At 59.6% G+C, this 16,943-nt stretch overlaps 3 protein-coding genes across 6 annotated transcripts in view; all 3 read left to right on the top strand.

Moving 5' to 3' along the window:
• Nucleotides 1–8,084, top strand: part of PALB2 (partner and localizer of BRCA2) — an 8,866-nt gene extending 782 nt beyond the window's left edge. The window contains exons 4-14 of one of the 4 annotated variants that reach the window (XM_015643351.1): nt 234–257; nt 365–2,224; nt 2,886–3,685; nt 3,917–4,000; nt 4,123–4,284; nt 4,651–4,736; nt 4,998–5,159; nt 5,306–5,422; nt 5,733–5,820; nt 6,792–6,940; nt 7,798–8,084. In XM_015643351.1, coding sequence (XP_015498837.1) covers nt 234–257; nt 365–2,224; nt 2,886–3,685; nt 3,917–4,000; nt 4,123–4,284; nt 4,651–4,736; nt 4,998–5,159; nt 5,306–5,422; nt 5,733–5,820; nt 6,792–6,940; nt 7,798–8,029 — 3,764 coding nt within the window. In that variant the 3' untranslated portion in view covers nt 8,030–8,084. Of the gene's footprint in view, nt 1–6; nt 258–364; nt 2,225–2,885; nt 3,686–3,916; nt 4,001–4,122; nt 4,285–4,650; nt 4,737–4,997; nt 5,160–5,305; nt 5,423–5,732; nt 5,821–5,986; nt 6,651–6,791; nt 6,941–7,797 lie in introns of those variants that run through there. The other 3 variants (XM_015643353.1, XM_015643352.1, XM_015643354.2) reach the window with 3 other exon arrangements.
• A 258-nt stretch (nt 8,085–8,342) lies between these two features.
• Nucleotides 8,343–11,494, top strand: NDUFAB1 (NADH:ubiquinone oxidoreductase subunit AB1). The gene is made up of 4 exons (XM_015642336.2): nt 8,343–9,112; nt 9,222–9,309; nt 10,553–10,659; nt 11,324–11,494. Exons 1-3 carry the CDS (start codon nt 8,375–8,377, stop codon nt 10,642–10,644), a joined length of 918 nt encoding a protein of 305 aa, XP_015497822.2. The 5' UTR covers nt 8,343–8,374; the 3' UTR covers nt 10,645–10,659; nt 11,324–11,494.
• A 1,128-nt stretch (nt 11,495–12,622) lies between these two features.
• The window catches only part of LOC107210990 (nascent polypeptide-associated complex subunit alpha, muscle-specific form-like), an 8,264-nt gene continuing 3,943 nt past the window's right edge, over nt 12,623–16,943 (top strand). Inside the window, exons 1-8 of the mRNA XM_015642407.3 lie at nt 12,623–12,695; nt 13,699–13,818; nt 13,901–15,631; nt 15,770–15,882; nt 15,968–16,026; nt 16,136–16,293; nt 16,383–16,545; nt 16,616–16,807. Coding sequence (XP_015497893.1) covers nt 12,629–12,695; nt 13,699–13,818; nt 13,901–15,631; nt 15,770–15,882; nt 15,968–16,026; nt 16,136–16,293; nt 16,383–16,545; nt 16,616–16,807 — 2,603 coding nt within the window. The 5' untranslated portion in view covers nt 12,623–12,628. The remainder of the gene's footprint in view (nt 12,696–13,698; nt 13,819–13,900; nt 15,632–15,769; nt 15,883–15,967; nt 16,027–16,135; nt 16,294–16,382; nt 16,546–16,615; nt 16,808–16,943) is intronic.

The raw sequence follows: 16,943 nt of genomic DNA, 5'->3' as shown, positions 1-16,943 counted from the left end.
GGCGGCTCCCCAGGACAGGGCAGTGGGAGCACTGGGGACGCAGTGGCCGCTGTTGCCCCTGAGTGTCCCCACGGAGGGATCTGCCGAGGATGCACCTGGCCCTGCTGACCCTCACTCCGGGCCCCGCTGTCCCCGTGGCCGCTGAGGCCACATGTGCTGCCCCCACACCCCACACTTGCCCTGGGCTGAGCTGTGCTCTGCAGTAATGTCTGCTCTGCTTCCCTCCTCACCAGGTCTGCAGCGCTCCGACCCTGACTGTAAGATCCCCATCTTTCCCTGCTAACAAAGCCCAATTTTACCATGTGGTGGTTTTGTTGGACAGGACTTTAGGAGTACTTTACACGTGTGACGTTTTTCCCCCCAGGTTTTAGAGATAATACATGTCCTAGTGCTGACAGAGGTGGGCCCTCTCAGGTAGAGACTAAAACCTGCTCTGATGCTGACACGGAGAAGACATCATCTGTCCCAGTTAAGCATGTTCCAGAATTCTCCAGTGATGAGGTTAGCCCACAGGACAGCTCCTGGGCAGAAGGCTTTCAGGCTGGCCAGGAAAACCTGCGCTGTGGGATCACCAGGCCTGTCCCTGTGGAGAAAAAGCCCCAAACCTCCCGAGGAATGATGAAGCTGCGGAGACGGACGAAGGCTCTGGAATCAAAGGAAAGGGAATCAGTGCATGGTGTGCATCTAATCAGTGCTGGTGAAATGATGAAAAATCAAATTGCCAATGCAGAGGAGCTTCAGTCACCAGTGTTCAGGCGCAGCAGCCTCTTGCACAGTGAGGAACCTGCTCAAAGAGCACCTGGGGTGGTGCTTGTGCAGGGAGAAAGAAACAGTTTCACTCCTGATGCAGCATCTGGATCCCCACATGCCCCACATCCCCACATGAGGGACAGCAGCGACATCTGGCAGCCTGAGTCCTCAAGGGCTGTGGCCACACCTGGGAGATGTGAGCCATGTTTACAGCACGGAGCCTCTGTTTTACCTGACCCCAGAGGTGATGGCAGAGAAGAACCCACCAGTATAATTAAACAGCCAGAGGTTCAGAGTTTGTGTGAAGATCAGGGAGAATTACGTGGGCTCCTGGATTTAATGTCAGAAAATGAAATATTGCCTGACAGCAGAAATAACACCATAACCGAGGAGAGCAATAACCACGAAGGACATCCAAGTGACACTAATACCTTAAATCCCTGTCCTGCAGCTAATGCTCTGGACAATGCTGAAGAATTCTTGGAGAATCAACAGCTTGAAATTCAGTCAAGGCTTCCTGCTGACAAGGCAGCAGCTCCTGAGGGCACGCTGAGCTCTTGCACAGTGGTTGAAGGGCTGCTCTTCCCTGTTGAGTACTACGTCCGGACAACGCGCCGCATGTCGAATTGCCAGAGGAAGGTGGACCTGGAGGCTGTAATCCTCAGCCAGCTGGGCAGGAGCAAGAAAGGTCAGCGGAGTAAATGCAAGCAGAAAGATGCAAAGCCCAATCAGCCCTCTCAAGAGAGAGCTGAGGATGATTTGGAGCCAGGGGTTGTGCCCTTCCCTTTTCTAGGGGCAGAAAACAATCAAGCAAGCTCAAGTAGTTCTCAGAAATTTCTTCCTGCGTCCAGCAGCAGCAGCAGCAGCAGCACTTCTCTTGAATCCATTTCTCAGAAAAGCATCACTAGCACAAGGCAAGAGCAAAGACAACCCCAGAGGAAACAGAAGGGAAGAAGAAAGTCTGCCTGCAAAGCTCCCATGCATCCAGTGTCACAAGAGCTTATAGAGAGTCAGGATCCCACAGTGGCCAGCGAGAGCAGTGCTCTGCTCTCAAATGAGAACCAGAGTGAAAAGGAAAACTGTGATGCTAACCTTGAAAGGTCATCCTTGGATGAGAGGAGATTGCCTGGTGCTGCAGCACTGGGGTCTGCAGGGACAGGAGTGACTGGAGCTACAGAGCCAGCGGGTCCTGATCCTCCTGTGGGCAGGAGCCAAGCGCCAGGCAGATGCCATAAGGCTTTGTTAGAGCGGCTCCAAAATCCCCGCCACAGCAGCGATTCCCTGAGCCTGGGGAGTGACACTTTCACCAGCCCTGTGGGAGATGTGGAAGCCAGTGCTCCTGTGTGTCAGGGAGATAAACATCCAGGGCAGCGTGTGACGAGGCAGCGAGGAGCTGGTGACGCCGGGGTCAGTGTCCCTGTGCGCCGCTCCCTGCGCTGCTCTGCGAGACACGGGGCCCAGACAGGCTCAGCAGGTACTTCCTCACATAAAAACTCCCCAAAATGCCCCATTTCCCAAGGCAGGGAACAACCCTGTGAGTGCAGGCCCCCTGTTCACACCCTGCTGTGTTTATACAAGAAAATACAATAGGGGTTAACTATTATTCTTTTAAAAATTAGATTTATTTTTTTAAAATAGATCATTTCCCATGTTCCTTGAACAATTGCAGAAACTTGTGCAGGTAATGAACAGAGGAGGAGCAGGGCTGGGAGCTTACTGAGCTGCCCTTGCTGTTGGAGTGAAGGTTGTGAACACTAGGGCTGGTTTGCCAGCAAATGGATGTTCGTCTTTTCCTCCAGCTGTGTCTGCATGCTAAGGATTCTTTTCTCCTTTCTGAGGGTCTGTGAATATTGTGAAAAGAGAAAGTGTTGGGAGAAAACCAATAAACCAGATTGGCTGGGCACTCAAGCATATCTGTCAGGCTTTGGTGGTGGTCTTTGAGCCGAAGGCTTGATCCAAAGATACAGAGAAACTGCAGAGTGTAATGTCTTTCCTGAAAAGTGCCACTTCCCTGTGTTAAGATGAATATGGTGTTTTGATTTTTTTTTAAAAGACACCCTTCATGAGAGATTTTGAAAAGGCAAGTTGCTGGTTGTTTTATGATGGGATGTTCTGTCTTGTATTCTTGTGTTTAGATGACAGCAGCAGAGGACTCGGCTGTCCCGTGGGTTCACAGGGTCCTGCTGCCCTCGGGCTCCCTGCTCTCGACCCCAGCACTTGTGGCTCCCTCTTCTCCTTCCGCAGCCTCCAGTGGCTGATCCCTAAGCTGGGCATCAGGGACTTCCACCTACCAAATGAGGAATTTGGAGTGCTGAAACTAGAGAAATTGAAATCTTGCCCTGTGAATGACTTGGAGGATTTTGTGTCTGGGGATGGAGTGGCTCCAGAGGACACACCAGATGCACAAACAAAGCCAAAAGAAAAAAGTCTCAGAAGTAATTTGATTTTGCCTTCCAAACTTGGATTGCCTGAACTCCCGTGCATGGAAAGCCTGACTTCCAAGAAGGAGCTTTCCACCCATGAATTGCTATTTACTCCCATGGGGACTGTCTTAACTGAGGCTCCCACTCACCCTGAGTCTCAGATTTCCTCGTCTGTTTTTCCTGCTGTGGGTGCAACCCCAGATGTTTTACCTTCAGTGCACAGTGAGGTCTTCCCTGACACATCTGTACCTGCCTTGCCAGCAACCCCATCTTCCCCCAGCGGGGCAGCTGCCCTGGTCCTGGGGGATGTGGCACACAGAGACCCTGCTGTGCCACTGCACCCCGACAGCTGTGCTGCAGGGGCTGCCAGAAGCCAGGAGGAGCAAGGTACAACAGTTCCTTCAGCAGCTGAAAGAGGTCCTGAGAATAAATCTGATGAGACTGTGTCCTTGGAGAAGCATCAGCAGTCAGAGAACAAAGAACAGGAATCCTGCAGAGCTTCACCTGAACAGGTAACAAGCTGAGATCTTTGTGAAGGGTACTAAGCCAGTGGTTCTGTGGGCACATCCTTTTTCCAGAGTCCTGTATGACTTCAGGGAAGAGTTCTCTTTGCATGGATCATAGCAGTGGCATGCAGTATCTGCATGAGGGACAGAGAATATGCAACAAATTTCCTCATTCTTGTGAGTCCCGAATATCATTTCAAAGTTGAATTATCCTCATTCTTTCCTTTGTTCATGCAGAAAAAAGATGTAGCAGAACAGTTGACTCCAGTGCTGTTGGATGGCCCCAGAGAAGAGAGCTTGCAGTTTGTGTCAGAGCTGAAGGTGAGAGAACAGCAGGGAATTGTTACCGTGGCAGCCTCAGCTCTACAAGACCGAGTTTAACAAAAGTGCAGCAGGTAATGTTGTCTATCAGAGGAAAAGCAGCAGTGGTTTGTGTTGGGCAGGATTCCTCGTGCTCGTGTGCTGTGGATGTGAGCACGGTGTGGTGGGCAGCAGCTGGCCACAGGGAGCTGCGAGTGGTCACTGCCTCCGAGAGCGCCGTGACCCTCTGGGAGCCCCTGGCACCCAACTGCTGGGGAAAGGTCTACACCTGGCACCTCACAGAGGTATGAGCACACTCCTTATTCCTAGAATGAAGGGCACTTTTCCCAAGTTACAAGGAGCTTGTAGCTTGTATGGTTACGTGTTACCTACTGGAATTTAATACCCCATGCACAGAATGGCAGCTGCACTTCACTTGTGCTTTTTCCCTTACAGTCCCTGGAGACACGTTTTGTCTCTTGCATCAACAGGGATTGTTTAATTAGGCAACCAGTCAGCAGAGAGTTCAGCTGTTCATTTAAGTGTGCTTCTTGAGAAGGGTCTGAGAATCAATTCTCCTCCACATCATTTTACTTGAAACATTCTAGAAAATGAGAGCAAAGTCAAAGAGATACTGTGGGTGACACTGAATTCTTGATTTCTTGTCCCAGATTCCTGTAATCCAGATTGTTCCTCTGCCAGACACCTGTAACCTTGTATGTGTAGCGCTGGGAGAGCTGGAGATTGGAGAAATAAGGTTTTGTATTTATTTCTTACTACTGCTTTACACCCTGAGTAGTTGCAGCTCAAGTCCTTATGAGAAGTGTTTGAAATTATCTTTTTACTAATGTGGCACTTTCTCAGTTGTTTTAACAGTTGGAAAATATGGAAGGGATTTCTAAAAATCAACTATAAAGACCTGTTTATTCACCTCAGAGTGGCAGACTGAACACAGGCTGATCTGTGTATGCTACTGCATGGCTTCCTCCTGTCATGGTGTGCTTGTCTCTTGATTTAGGCTCTTAATTTATTCTTCTGAGACTGACTCATTCAAGCACTCCCTAGTGAAAACTGGGAACATAAAAGCAGTTGTTGGGCTAAAGGACCAGAGGCTGGTGAGCAGCAGCAGGACCATGCAGGAGCAGCAGCTGGAGATGGTTTTTCTCTCAGAGACAGGGGGGTGAGTCTGGAGGTGCTGCTTTGGAGTACTCTCCATGTGGTGGGTGTGATAAATGTGAGGAAACACGTTGGATGTAGAGCAATGTCATTTTCCTCTTGCAGAACTTTTTGTTTTACCTGCTCTTCTATTTGTTGGTCTCCCTTTAGGAGCAAGGACAGGCAGACTCTGATGGCCCCTGAAGAAACTGTTACAGCCTTTGCTGAAGTGGAAGGGATGAGAGAGGCCTTGGTGGGCACCACTGCAGGGAACAGCGTTGTGGTTTGGTGAGTGTTTACCACACAAATTCAGGGATTTGGGGCAGTTTCAGCAGCTGCAGGGTTGTACAGAGGTGCTGGCTGGCTGCTGACCCACAGTGAAATGGTGATTGTCAGAGGGCCTGCAGTGTGGCACCACAGTCACACAGCCAGGGAATGGGCTGTGCTGCTGTAATTCCATTGCTTTTGTATCATCCTCACTACACCCTTCCTGTCTGTTGGCTCAGTTTGCTTCATGTGGAACCAAACCCATGTCCGTCCTGCATGGGGGTGTAACTGATTAGAAATGCGTCAGAATTTGTGTTTTCACCAACTGCAGGAATCTGAAAACAGGTCAGCTCCTGAGGAAGATGCATGTTGGTTATTCCTACCCAGCCTCCATCTGCCATCGAGCGTATTCTGACTCTGTACGTACACAAAATCCACAGTTCCTGCTTGGGCTGCACTCACTGGGATGGGGATATAAAGGATTGAAGTTTCTGCAGAGTACACTGCAGATAATTGAAGGGTAAACAGGTTACCAGGAGAAATAAATAACCCACGCTGGTTGCTTCAACTCCCGCCTTTCTGCAGAGTGCTAATAAAGCAGGAGCAATGCATCCTGGTGCATTCCAAAGCTGCAGCATGCTGTGTGTGGGAAGCAGAGGTGCTGCTGCTCAGGCCTGGTGCCTGGTGAGTCTGTTCCATGTCACACGTGCTGGGACACGGTTCCTCTGGACATACATGCCCAAGGGAATGAGCTGTGTAAAACCAACATTCACACTAATCATCCTTCCCCACTTGCTTCTGCCTGTGCTGTGATTCCCAGTGGATTTTTGTGGTTTATCAAGGATTTGATTGTTTTCAGTGAGCATGTAACCTTTTGGGACAATAATGTCTTGTCCAATAATGGTGCCTTGAGTCAGACTCTTTGGAGTCTTCCTCAGATTATCCATCCCAGGATATTTCATACTGGTATGTGGCTGTTCTGGGAGCTACTGTTTTCAGTTGTGCTGCTTTCCATGGAATTCTTGTTACATTTTAAGCTTGTGGGGATTAAAATGTGACCCAGAAATTTTACTTCTTTTGTGTTTTGAAGTGTCACCTCATCCTATGGCAGGTTTAGCTTTTTGAAACAGGAAGAGAAATTCATAAATCCCTCGGGTCACTGAGCTGTCACTCGGCTGTGTTGCATCAGCCCTTATCAGCCAGCAGCTGCTTTTGCTTTTATCTAATTTGATAAGGAAAGTAAACCATTTCTGTTTTCTTCAGTAAAAATAATGCATCACTGTTCATGGGGCTGTGATTAGAGAGAGTGTAGCAGTTAATTTTTGGAAAATTATTTTGTTTTTTTCCCTCCTGCTGTTGTTTTTAGTGATATATTTTCCTTCTGTATCAGGGCCTTCTGTTTGTTGTTTTAAGCCACCCTCATGCCAAAGAGAGCGAGTCCTGTGGAAGCCCAGCGTTCCGTTTGGTGGCCTTCAACCCCCGCACGGGCCGGAGCGCGGGGCTGATGTTCTCGTGCCTCCCCCCGGGCCGTGCAGGCAGGTGAGTCCCTGGGGCTGGGCCGGGCTGGCTCCGCCGGGGGCTTTGGGAGAGCCCCTGAGCAGCGGGGTGGCTCTGGCAGGGATCCAGTCGCCGTCTCCCCGGTGATAAGGGGCTGCAGCCGGCGCTGCCGTGTGTCCGGTGCGCGGGCTGGGGCCGGGGCCTGCGTCCTGCCCGATTCCCACAGCCGGCTGTGCGCTGACCTGTCACCCTGTCACCGTCACCGCGGGGACACCGGGCTGGGCTTGGGCCTCTGGCCTTGTCCCCCAGGGGCTGGGGCTGTGTCCCTGGGTTCCTGGGCTGAACCGCTGTACCTGCAGCATTCCACACCGCCAGGTTTGTGTGGGGCAGCAGGCTGCAGGCACACGGCCTTTTCTTTCCCATGTCCTGCATTTTGGGGCATCTCCAGGGTCAGCCTTGCAGTGTCCTTACACAGGAAATGTGATGGATGTGTGGGAATAGTGGTGGACCAAGGTCTTGGTTACCGAACAGTCATGGAATCACAGCATGGATTGGGTTGGAAGGGACCTTAAAGACCATCCAGTCCCACCCCCTGCCCCAGGCAGGGACACCTTCCACTAGACCAGGTTGTTCCAAGCCCTGTCCAGCCTGGTCTTGAACACTTGCAGGGTTTTTTTTTAAGAGTACCACTTTTTAAAGAGTTCATCTTTTTCAAGTATGTTCTGAGTCTCCAGGAGGATTTCCTTGGCCTCTTCCCAGTTGCACTGGAGGAAGAGTCTGGACTGTAGCCTGCCTGCAGTCGCTATTAATCTTTAACTGAGCCCTGAGCTAGTTGAGCAGACGCTGCCAGGCTGTTTTTGCACATCCCCTGCCGCCTGCCGACCCCCGTGTCCCCGCAGGTACCTGGAGGGTGACGTGTGGGACACCGCGGGAGCCGCCGTGCTGACGTCGGGTGCCGTGGCCGTGTGGGACCTGCTGCGGGGCCGCTGCACGGCGGTGCTGCCCGCGGGCCCTGCAGGGCACTGGGCACTGGCTCGCTGGGCCGCCGGCGGGGCCGGGCTGCTGGCCGGGAGCCGCACCGGGACCGTGCACCTGTACCGGTACCGGCCCCCCGAGCCCGGAGCCGCCTGACGGAGCCTGACCGTGCGTGTGTGCGGTGCCATTAAACGTGCTGCCTTTGGAACCAGCCCGTGTCCTGTCGCTGCTGTACGGGGGGCTGCGGGGGAGGACCTGGGGGCTCTCATGGACACCTGGCTGTCCCTCACCAGCAGTGTGTCCCGGGGGCCAAGGAGGACCATGGTGACCAGCAAGGTCATTTCCAGCAGGTCATGGAGGGGATCCTTCCCCTCTGCTCAGCCCTGTGAGGTGTATCTGGAGTGCTGTGTCCAGCTCTGGGCTCTCCTCGGGACAGGAGGGACAGGGAGCTCCAGCAGAGGCTGTGAAAATGATGAAGGGACTGGAGCATCTCCCTGAGGAATGGCTGAGGGAGCTGGGGCTGTTCAGACTCAGGAGGAGACACACCTGAGAGGGCCTTCCAAAGTGTATAAATATCTAAAGGGGGTGCCAAGGAGATGGATCGGGCTCTTCTCGGTGGTGCTGAGCAATAGAAGAGGCTGCGGGCATGGGAAGTTCCACCTGGACATGAGGCAGAATATCTGTGCAGTGACCGAGCCCTGGAACAGACACCAGAGAGGGGCTGGAGTCTCCCGCACTGAGGTGTTCCTGGACCGGGATCACGGCCCGGTACAGCCCGGATCACATCCGGGATCACAGCCCGGATCACAGCCCGGGATCACAGCCCGGGATCCCGGCCCGGTACAGCCCGGGATCACAGCCCGGGATCACAGCCCGGTACAGCCCGGTACAGCCGGATCACGGCCCGGGGCGCTGCGGCCGCCGGCCGGCAGAGGGCGCTGCAGCGGGCGGTGCCGCCGCGCGGGGCCCGCCGGGACAGCGACGATGGCGGCCCGTGTCCTCTCGTCCTGCGCCCGCCGCCTGCGGCCGCTGCCCGCCCGCCCCGCCGCGCTCCGCTCGCTCCGCCGCCTGCCGCCCGCCCCGCCGGGCCGCCCCGCGCCGCCCGCGCTGCTCCGGCTGCCCAGCGTGGCCGCGCCGCTCTGCCGCGGCTTCTCCGAGCTGCCGCCCCTGACCTTGGCCGACATCAAGGACCGGGTGCTCTACGTGCTCAAGCTCTACGATAAGATCGACCCCGAGAAGGTGAGCGGGACGGGGGGAGCCGGCAGGGCCGCGGGCTCCGGTGGAACGGGAGCTGCCGGCCCGGGCACGGCCGTGCCCGTGTCCCGCTGACCGCCGTGTCCTCCCCCAGCTCACAGCCGAGTCCCACTTCATGAAGGACCTGGGCCTGGACAGTCTGGACCAAGTGGAGATCATCATGGCCATGGAGGACGAGTTCGGTAACGGCGCCGGGGGCTGCCGGGGGCCGGGCCGGGGGAGCGCTGGCCTGTGCCGTGTGGGGCAGGGAGAAACGCACAGAGCCAGCCCGGGAGCAGGGTGAACCTCCAGAGAAATCCCGGGAGCAGGGTGAACCTCCAGAGCCATCCCAGGGAGCAGGGTGAACCTCCAGAGAAATCCCAGGAGCAGGGTGAACCTCCAGAGAAATCCCTGGAGCAGGGTGAACCTCCAGAGAAATCCCAGGAGCAGGGTGAACCTCCAGAGCCATCCCGGGAGCAGGGTGAACCTCCAGAGAAATCCTGGGAGCAGGGAGAACCTCCAGAGAGATCCCAGGAGCAGGGTGAACCTCCAGAGAAATCCCAGGAGCAGGGTGAACCTCCAGAGAAATCCCAGGAGCAGGGTGAACCTCCAGAGCCAGCAGTGAGCTGGGCACCCCTGGGAGTTGGGAATGTGGCCCTCTGCTCCAGAGCTCAGCCCTTTTGGAAGCATCATTTGGAATTCTCTCCCACCCCCCATGGGCACCACCCAGGGAGGGGGAAAGGGGAGCAGTGGGTGCTGAGTTTGGCACTGCAGATCAAAAATCCCAGACAGTTCAGGTTGTTCTTGCTCACCAGAATTTTTTTCATCCTTAATTGTACTAGAGAAAAAAAAAAGGTGTTTTCTCCTTATCGGTTTATATTCTTTTTACTTCCCTTGGGCTTCTTCACTCTTCCCTCTAAAGCTCATGAATTCTGGAGCAGGTACCTAAATGTCACCTTGGGCCATAGATGTCCCTGGGGTTTGGTCACTCTCTAAGCCCAAGGTGGATGTTTCACTCTCAGAGCCTTTTCTGGCAGTGTGTCTGTAATCCCCAAGTGAAGTGTGAGTGTGGCCAGGAAATGCTAAAAAAGAAAAGACATTTCTGGGCTGTTTCTGACCGGTTCCACCACCAAGAGCCCTAGTGCCCTGTCCTGGTGTTTGCTCCATGCACACCCGGCCTGAGGGGCTTCAGGTGCTGCCTGGAGGTCCAGGAGCATCCCCCTGTCACACATCGGGGTCTGGGGGTCTCTGGGAAGGCACTGGTGGCTTTAGTGAGGCACGAGAGGCAGTGCCCTGCTGTGCCTGCCGTGTCCCCTGTGTGGAAGTGGTGTCACTTTGGGCAGTGCAGTGATGCAGCGTCAGCTCGGGCTGTCTGCCTGTCCATCCCTGCCTCGCCCAGCTCCCACTTCCATTGGTTTTGGGCTGAGCGGGTGCCCTTTCTTGCAGGATTTGAAATTCCTGACGGAGATGCAGAGAAGCTGATGTGCCCACAGGAGATTGTAGATTACATTGCAGATAAGAAGGATATTTACGAGTGAAGCAGTTCCTCAGAGGTGAGTTCAGGGGTGCTCTGAGGGTGCCTGGGCACACACCGTGCTGGGGGCAGAGCAGGGAGATGTGAGGCAGCTCAGAGGGAGCTGGCAGCAGTAGGGAGGGCGAGTGGGCTGTGTTTTCCTGAGGGTGGAGGGTGTTTTCCTGAGGCACGTGCAGCTGGAGAGAGGATGTGGGGCTCAGCCTCTCGTCCTGCCTGGCACATCCAGCACTTGGCTGCTCCCTGGGGCAGCAGAGGGTGGCAAATTGGTCTCAGCCACAGCCCCCATCTCCCCGTGCCCCTCGGGCCTGTGCTGGGCGTGCGGGGGCACCTCATCCCCTGCCGCTGCTGCCGTTTCCTCCGCCACAGCCGGGAAGGAAATGGGCAGGAAAGGGTTATAGGAGCGACCAGGGAGGGCTGCAGGGGAAATGAGGTGGCCTCAGGCCAGCCTGCAGCACTGATCTGCATTCCTGCCTGTTCCTGTGTGGCTCCAGGCTTCCCCCCAACTCCCTGGGGCAGGGGGGCTGCGACCCTTCTCTGCCCAGGGCCGGGGTGGGAGCCGTGGCCTCTGGGGAGAACTGGGGGCTCCTTCTGTGCCTGTGTTCAGCACTCAGCATGTCCTGACCCACTGCTGTACCTGTGAATGCTTGATGAGATGTTAAAACCTGTGGATTTTGTTTTGCCAGGACTTGTCCCACACCAGGACTGGGCTGGTGCCGGCAGGGATGGATGGGAGCGCACACGCTGTCCCACTGAGGCCTTCATTGGGAAGCTGCACGTGGATGTTGTATTTAAAACTGTCTGAATGTGTTGTCCTTTAAAAACCAGAAAAAAACAGGAATAAAGAGTTAAGACCATTCTGGTGGTGGCTGTTCTGTCTCTCACAGTGGGTGGATCCTGGTGGTGGTGTTGGGGAGTGAAGGACACTCTGGGGACCCTGCCCCAAGATTTGGCTCTGCCCTGCATGCTTGTAACTGTTTACTTCATCACTGCTGGTGAAAACAAGTTCTGTGTGAAAGGCTTCTGCTTTCCTGATAGAAAATAAGGGGGGGGGATGATTTTCCTGCTGCTGAACAGCAAATTCACATCACTGTTCCTGTACACCCGGTTCATCTCAGCACGGGAGCCTTGCTTTAACCCTCACGAGGCAGGAACGGGTTATTTCTGAGCACTGCACAGCTTTTTCCTCAGAGTGGAGAAACACTGACATATCACAGCAGCACTGCCAGGCTGGGAGCCAAGGAGGTGTCACTGGATAACAGATTCCCTGGCAATGGGGGAGGTAAGGATGGAAAATGGAGCAGAGGCTGCAGTGCTGCTGTGTTGTGGTGGGGTGTTCTCAGGAGCTGCACTTCACTGAGACCCCTGGCAGACCGGGACCCTCTGCTCCAGGGCACAAGTGTTGCTCTCACTGTGCCCTTGGAAAGTTCTCCGTGGCTCCACAGCCTGGCTGAGCTCTGAGACATTTTCTGAGCAGCTGCAGAGCAGAACTGGGGACACCGGGTTTGGCTGCTGTGTCTGTGGTGGTTTCCCCATGGTGTGGACACAGAATGTCTGATGGTGGGGAGTGGTCGCTGGGTTCTGCTGGGTGTGGTGACCCTTGAGGGCTGAGATGAGGGACCTGCAGCCAGAGCTGACACCGCTGTCCTTTGGCCTGGCACGGCTCACAGCGTGGGGACAGCCGGGGCAGAGCAGTGTCCCGGGATGAAGCGGTGGGAGGGGGACAGGCAGGAGCTGTGAGTGCCCCGAGTCCCGCAGGCGGCGGCCCCGAGCTGAGCCGAGTGTCCCGGGGTGGGTCCCGCTGCCGAGCCCCGGTCCGCCCGGCCCGGAGAGAGGGAGGGAGGGGAGCTCCGGGCCCGGTGCTGGTGCCGGTGCTGGTGCCGTGGGGCGGGCCCGGGCCGGGGGCTGCGGTTCCCGGCGCCTCCGCCCCGCCGCAGCGGGAGCGGGCGGGGGTTTCCTGCCGCCGCCGGCAGAGCCGCCCGCACCGCGCCATGGAGCGGCCGCGGCTCCCGCTGCCCCGGGCCCGGCCGCCGCTGCCCCGGCTCCTGGCGGCCGCAGGTGAGCGGGGCGGGGGAGGGGGGCACAGCGGGGAAGGGTCCCCGGCCCCGCCGCTCCCTGGGCGGGGGATGCTGCGCTCGGGGGGCGGCGGCGGCAGGGCCGGTGCATCCCGGCGCTCTGCGGCGGCGGCGGGGCCGGTACCGGCACCGGCACCGGGCGGGTCCGTGTCTCCGATGGGATGATGAGACCGTCAGCTGGGGCTGCGGGCGGTGGCTGCTGCTGTGCATCCCGGCGCTCTGCGGCGGCGGCGGGGCCGGTACCGGCACCGGCACCGGGCGGGTCCGTGTCTCCGATGGGATGATGAGACCGTCAGCTGGGGCTGCGGGCGGTGGCTGCTGCTCGGTGTCGCTGGGACCTGCCCAGAGCGGGCCCGGCCGCGGGGCGAGCGGGCAGCGGGGCGGGCACGCCGGCCGCGTGCCGTGGCCATTCCGTGCCCAGCTCTGGCCATTCCGTGCCAAGCTGTGCCACCAGCTCGGGTGACTCCGTGGCCTCGAGGGCGGCGGGTGCTGCCCCTGCGGGAGCCCCGGAGAGGCGCTGGGGACAGTGGGGCCCGCTGGGCTCGTGGTGGCCCCGTGCAGTCCTAGCCCCTCTCGGGCGGTCACCACCCGCTGTCCCTGGAGATGGAGAGGAGCCGCCAGGGGCCCCGGAGGCTCTGCCCGGACTCTGCTCGGGCGCTGGGGCCGTGCCCTGCCCGCGGACCCGCTGCTGGCCCGTGGCGGCTGTGCCCGAGGGTGGTCGGGCTCGGGGTGAGCCGGGGGCTCCCAGCACGGACAGAGTGAGCTGCTGGGGCAGGACTCGTCACAGCTCTTTGGGACCGGGGCAGGTGGTCCCCAGCTGGGTTTGTGTTGTTCCGGAGCATCCCTTCAGCACAGCCACCCACAGTTAACAGAAGGGAGAAGGAGACCCCCACTCTCAGCGGTAGCTCCGGAGTCGGTGCCCGGTGCTGGCGCAGGATGCTCGATGCCCAGCACTGGTGCACGCTGCTCCTTTCCCTCTCTCGCAGTGCTCGTGGAATGCTGCGCTCGGCTTTGCCCCGCTCTGGGCAGCGGGACGGGCTCTGCTCTGAGCGCTGCCGACCCCTGCGCCCACCTGGGCCCTGCGGCGGGGGAGCGCTGCCGGACAGGTACAGCCCCCCCTCCTGAGCCCCCGGTGGCACCGAGAGCGGAGGGGCCCGCTCAGTGTCCCCGCTCTGCCTCTGCCCGCAGATCGCCCGCAGCGCGGAGCCGGCACCGGCCAGGCGCCCACACCAGAGGCCGTGGGGCAGCTGTGGACAGAGGCTGAGCTGCTGCCCTTCCCTGGGACCCCCGCGGGGACAGCCGAGAGCTCCAGGCCGCAGGAGAGCCCCAGAACCCCCGGGCTGGGCAGGGAGGGGACAGGGCCAGCGGTGCGGGGTGGGACAATCCCCCAGCCCCGGGGGCCCACGGTGTCTGCAGGCGGGGAGCTGCCATCCCCTGCCGCTCTGGGGGTGACCAGTGCAGCCCCTGGGGAGACAGAGACAGGTCCTGAAACCGTGAACCCCCCGGGCACTGACCCTGCAGGACATGGGACAGCAGAAGGTGCCACGATAGCACAGGGGACACTTTCGCATTCACCACCCTCTGTGACAGTGCCAGGTTCTGCCAGGGGACAGTGGAGGTCCAGCAGCACCCTGAGGGGATGGAGGGCCATTGGGACAGACCTCGTGCAGAGCCAGAATGACATTCTCCAGCTGGGTGACAGCAGCCCAGGGACCCGCCCGAGCACCGTGCTGGCCACTGCCAGCTCAGCACCAGGGACAACAGGGACATCACCCTTTGCTGGGGGGCTGCAGAGGCTACTGACCCCCACAGGGACACTGCAGTGGACACACTGGGGGCTGCCAGGGCTGTCAGGAGGCCAGGGCTTTGCTTCCCACACACAGGAGGGTCCCCGCTCTGCCCCTCGCCCCTCTGCACTGTCCCTTGGGCCTGGTGGGGGCCCTTTGGCCAGCACAGCCCGGTCAGCCGTGGGGACAGGCCCAGCCTTGCTGCCTGCCACACACAGGGGCTCAGGTCTGCCTCTCCCCACCACCATGGCCAGCACCCCAGGGGTGACATCTCCTGGCCAGAGAGGAGACCTGGAGCTGACCACAGGGGTCTTGGGGCCACCTGACAGAGAGGTTCCCCCTGAGCACAGTCACATCCCCCTGAGCCCATCAGCCATCCCAGGGCAGCTCCCCGTCCCCCTGTCCCCTGGCAGCACCGCTGTGGCTCAGGTGACACACGCCAGTCCTGGATCCTCCCATATCCCCCCGTCCCCACAGCCTGTCCCAGGCAGTGGCTCTGCAGTGACCCTGCTGCCTTCCCCTGGCACTGCCTGGGGGGCCCTGGGATTCAGCCCCGCTGTGGACACCACCCTGGGAGACCCCTCCCCAGAGTTGTCCCACTCCAGCTCTAGGGTGGGTCCTGCTGAGAGCTCTCCATCGCTGGGGGGGACCCAGCTGGGGGTGGGCAGCCTGGCCCCTGCCTCAGCAGCTGGGCCTTCCCAGCAGCCAGCTTTGTCCCAGCCTGCATCTTCCCAGCCTGCATCTTCCCTGGGACTGACCACGGCTACTGGCGTCACCACCACCACCGGTGTCACTGCCACCGTCACAACTGCCAGCAGCCCAGAAGTGCTCGGGGACATGGGGACGGTCACAGCTGAGCTGCATACTGCCGTACTGCAGAGGGATGTGGTGGGGCTGACACGGGGGTCCCCAACTCATGTGCCCACTGTGGTGCCCGGGCCTCCCCAGCAGCCCACAGAGTCCCATGGTGGGGGCCCTGTGTCCCCTCCTGCTGCTGTGGTCACAGACCTGGCCCAGCCATCGAGCAGCCCCGGAGGGATGACAGACACTCACACCCCGCAGGTGACACTGGCTGGGGTGGGCAGGGCCTCCCAGGTGTTCATCGTGGAAGATCAGCCCCCACTCCTGAGAGGTGAGTCTGAGGTTTCGGGATCCTCTGCTGGGGCACGGCAGGAGGGGGAGAAGCCCTGGGGGCCACCAGCATGGGGGGGTCGTGGCGGTGGCCCCTGGGGTGGGGTCATGACCTGCTGGTCCCCATCTCCTCCTGCAGAATCCCTCCTGCGCATCCCCTGTGAGCTGGTGCTGGACATGGGGTTCGTCCCGGCCCTGCAGGACCCCGGGTCCCACGAGCGCCAGGAGCTGCTGAACAGCTTCAACCGGACGGTGAGTGCGGGCCGGGACCGGGACCGGGACCGGGACCGGAACCGGGGCCGGGGCCATCGCGCTCAGCTCCCACCTCCCTGTGCAGGTCACTCCGCTCTTCACGTCGGTGCCTGGGTTCCTGCGGCTGGAGGTGACAGGGATCAGGTGGGTGGTGGCACAGCCCCGCAGCGTGTGGCGCTCCCGGCGGGGCTGCGGGCGACTGTCCCACGCTGCGGGGCCGCAGCAGTGCCGGGGTGCGGTGCTGTCCCCGCAGGGAGGGCAGCGTGGTGCTGCGCTACGATGCGCTCTTCGCGGCGGAGCAGCTGCCGCTGCCGGGGCTGGACCGGCTCCTCGGGGCCGCGCTGGGCTCTGCCGGTGCCCGGCCGGGGCTGGCGGTGGGCACGGCCCCCGTCCTGCGCCACGAGGCTCTGGGTGAGTGCGGGGCCTTCCCGTGGGGCCGGGGACAGGGTGGGGACACGCTCGGCAGGGAGGGGTGACACGGCCGGGCCCCATCCCTGCAGCGCGGCCGCTGGACCCCTGCGCTCTGCTCCTCGCCTGCCCGGCCGGCTTCGCCTGCGTGGCCAGGGCGGACGGGAACGCGACCTGCACCTCCCTCTGCCACCGCGACTACTGCAAGAACCACGGCATCTGCTCCCACGGCCGGGACCAGCAGCCCCGCTGCCGGTGAGTGCCCTGGGGACAGCCCGGGCTGCCGGGCACCGTCCCCCCGGCGCTGATCGACCCCTCGGTGCAGGTGCCCCGTGGGCAGCGATTTCTGGTTCGTGGGGCTGCGCTGTGACTACCGGGTGACACAGCAGGGCCTGCTGGGCACGGCGGCCGGGGTCCTGCTCAGCATCCTCCTCCTGGGCGCCGTCCTCGCCGTCCTCGCCGTCCGCCGCTTCAAGGCGCTGCTGCTGGAGGCCAGGGCCGAGCAGAGCCGCAGCAGGTGGGAGCACGGAGCCCCGGGGGCCCGGCCTGGGGGCTGTGGGCTCCGGGAGAGTGGGGACTCCTGCCTCTGCTGGGCTACGGGGGCGAGGGGCAGCAGGGAAAGGCATGGTGGGGCCGCTGGGCTGGGGCTGAGC

Source organism: Parus major, chromosome 14 (assembly GCF_001522545.3).
Source record: "Parus major isolate Abel chromosome 14, Parus_major1.1, whole genome shotgun sequence".
NCBI lineage: Eukaryota > Metazoa > Chordata > Aves > Passeriformes > Paridae > Parus > Parus major.
This window is presented reverse-complemented; position numbering and strand designations above follow the sequence as displayed.

What these genes read in the sequence shown, in the direction of transcription:
- NDUFAB1 (XM_015642336.2), top strand. Translation starts at nt 8,375, where the DNA reads ATGGCTGAGGGAGCTGGGGCTGTTCAGACTCAGGAGGAGACACACCTG. An exon ending in ATAAGATCGACCCCGAGAAG is followed by an intron (nt 9,113 to 9,221) that starts GTGAGCGGGACG and finishes GTCCTCCCCCAG; the next exon opens with CTCACAGCCGAGTCCCACTT. An exon ending in GGCCATGGAGGACGAGTTCG is followed by an intron (nt 9,310 to 10,552) that starts GTAACGGCGCCG and finishes CCTTTCTTGCAG; the next exon opens with GATTTGAAATTCCTGACGGA.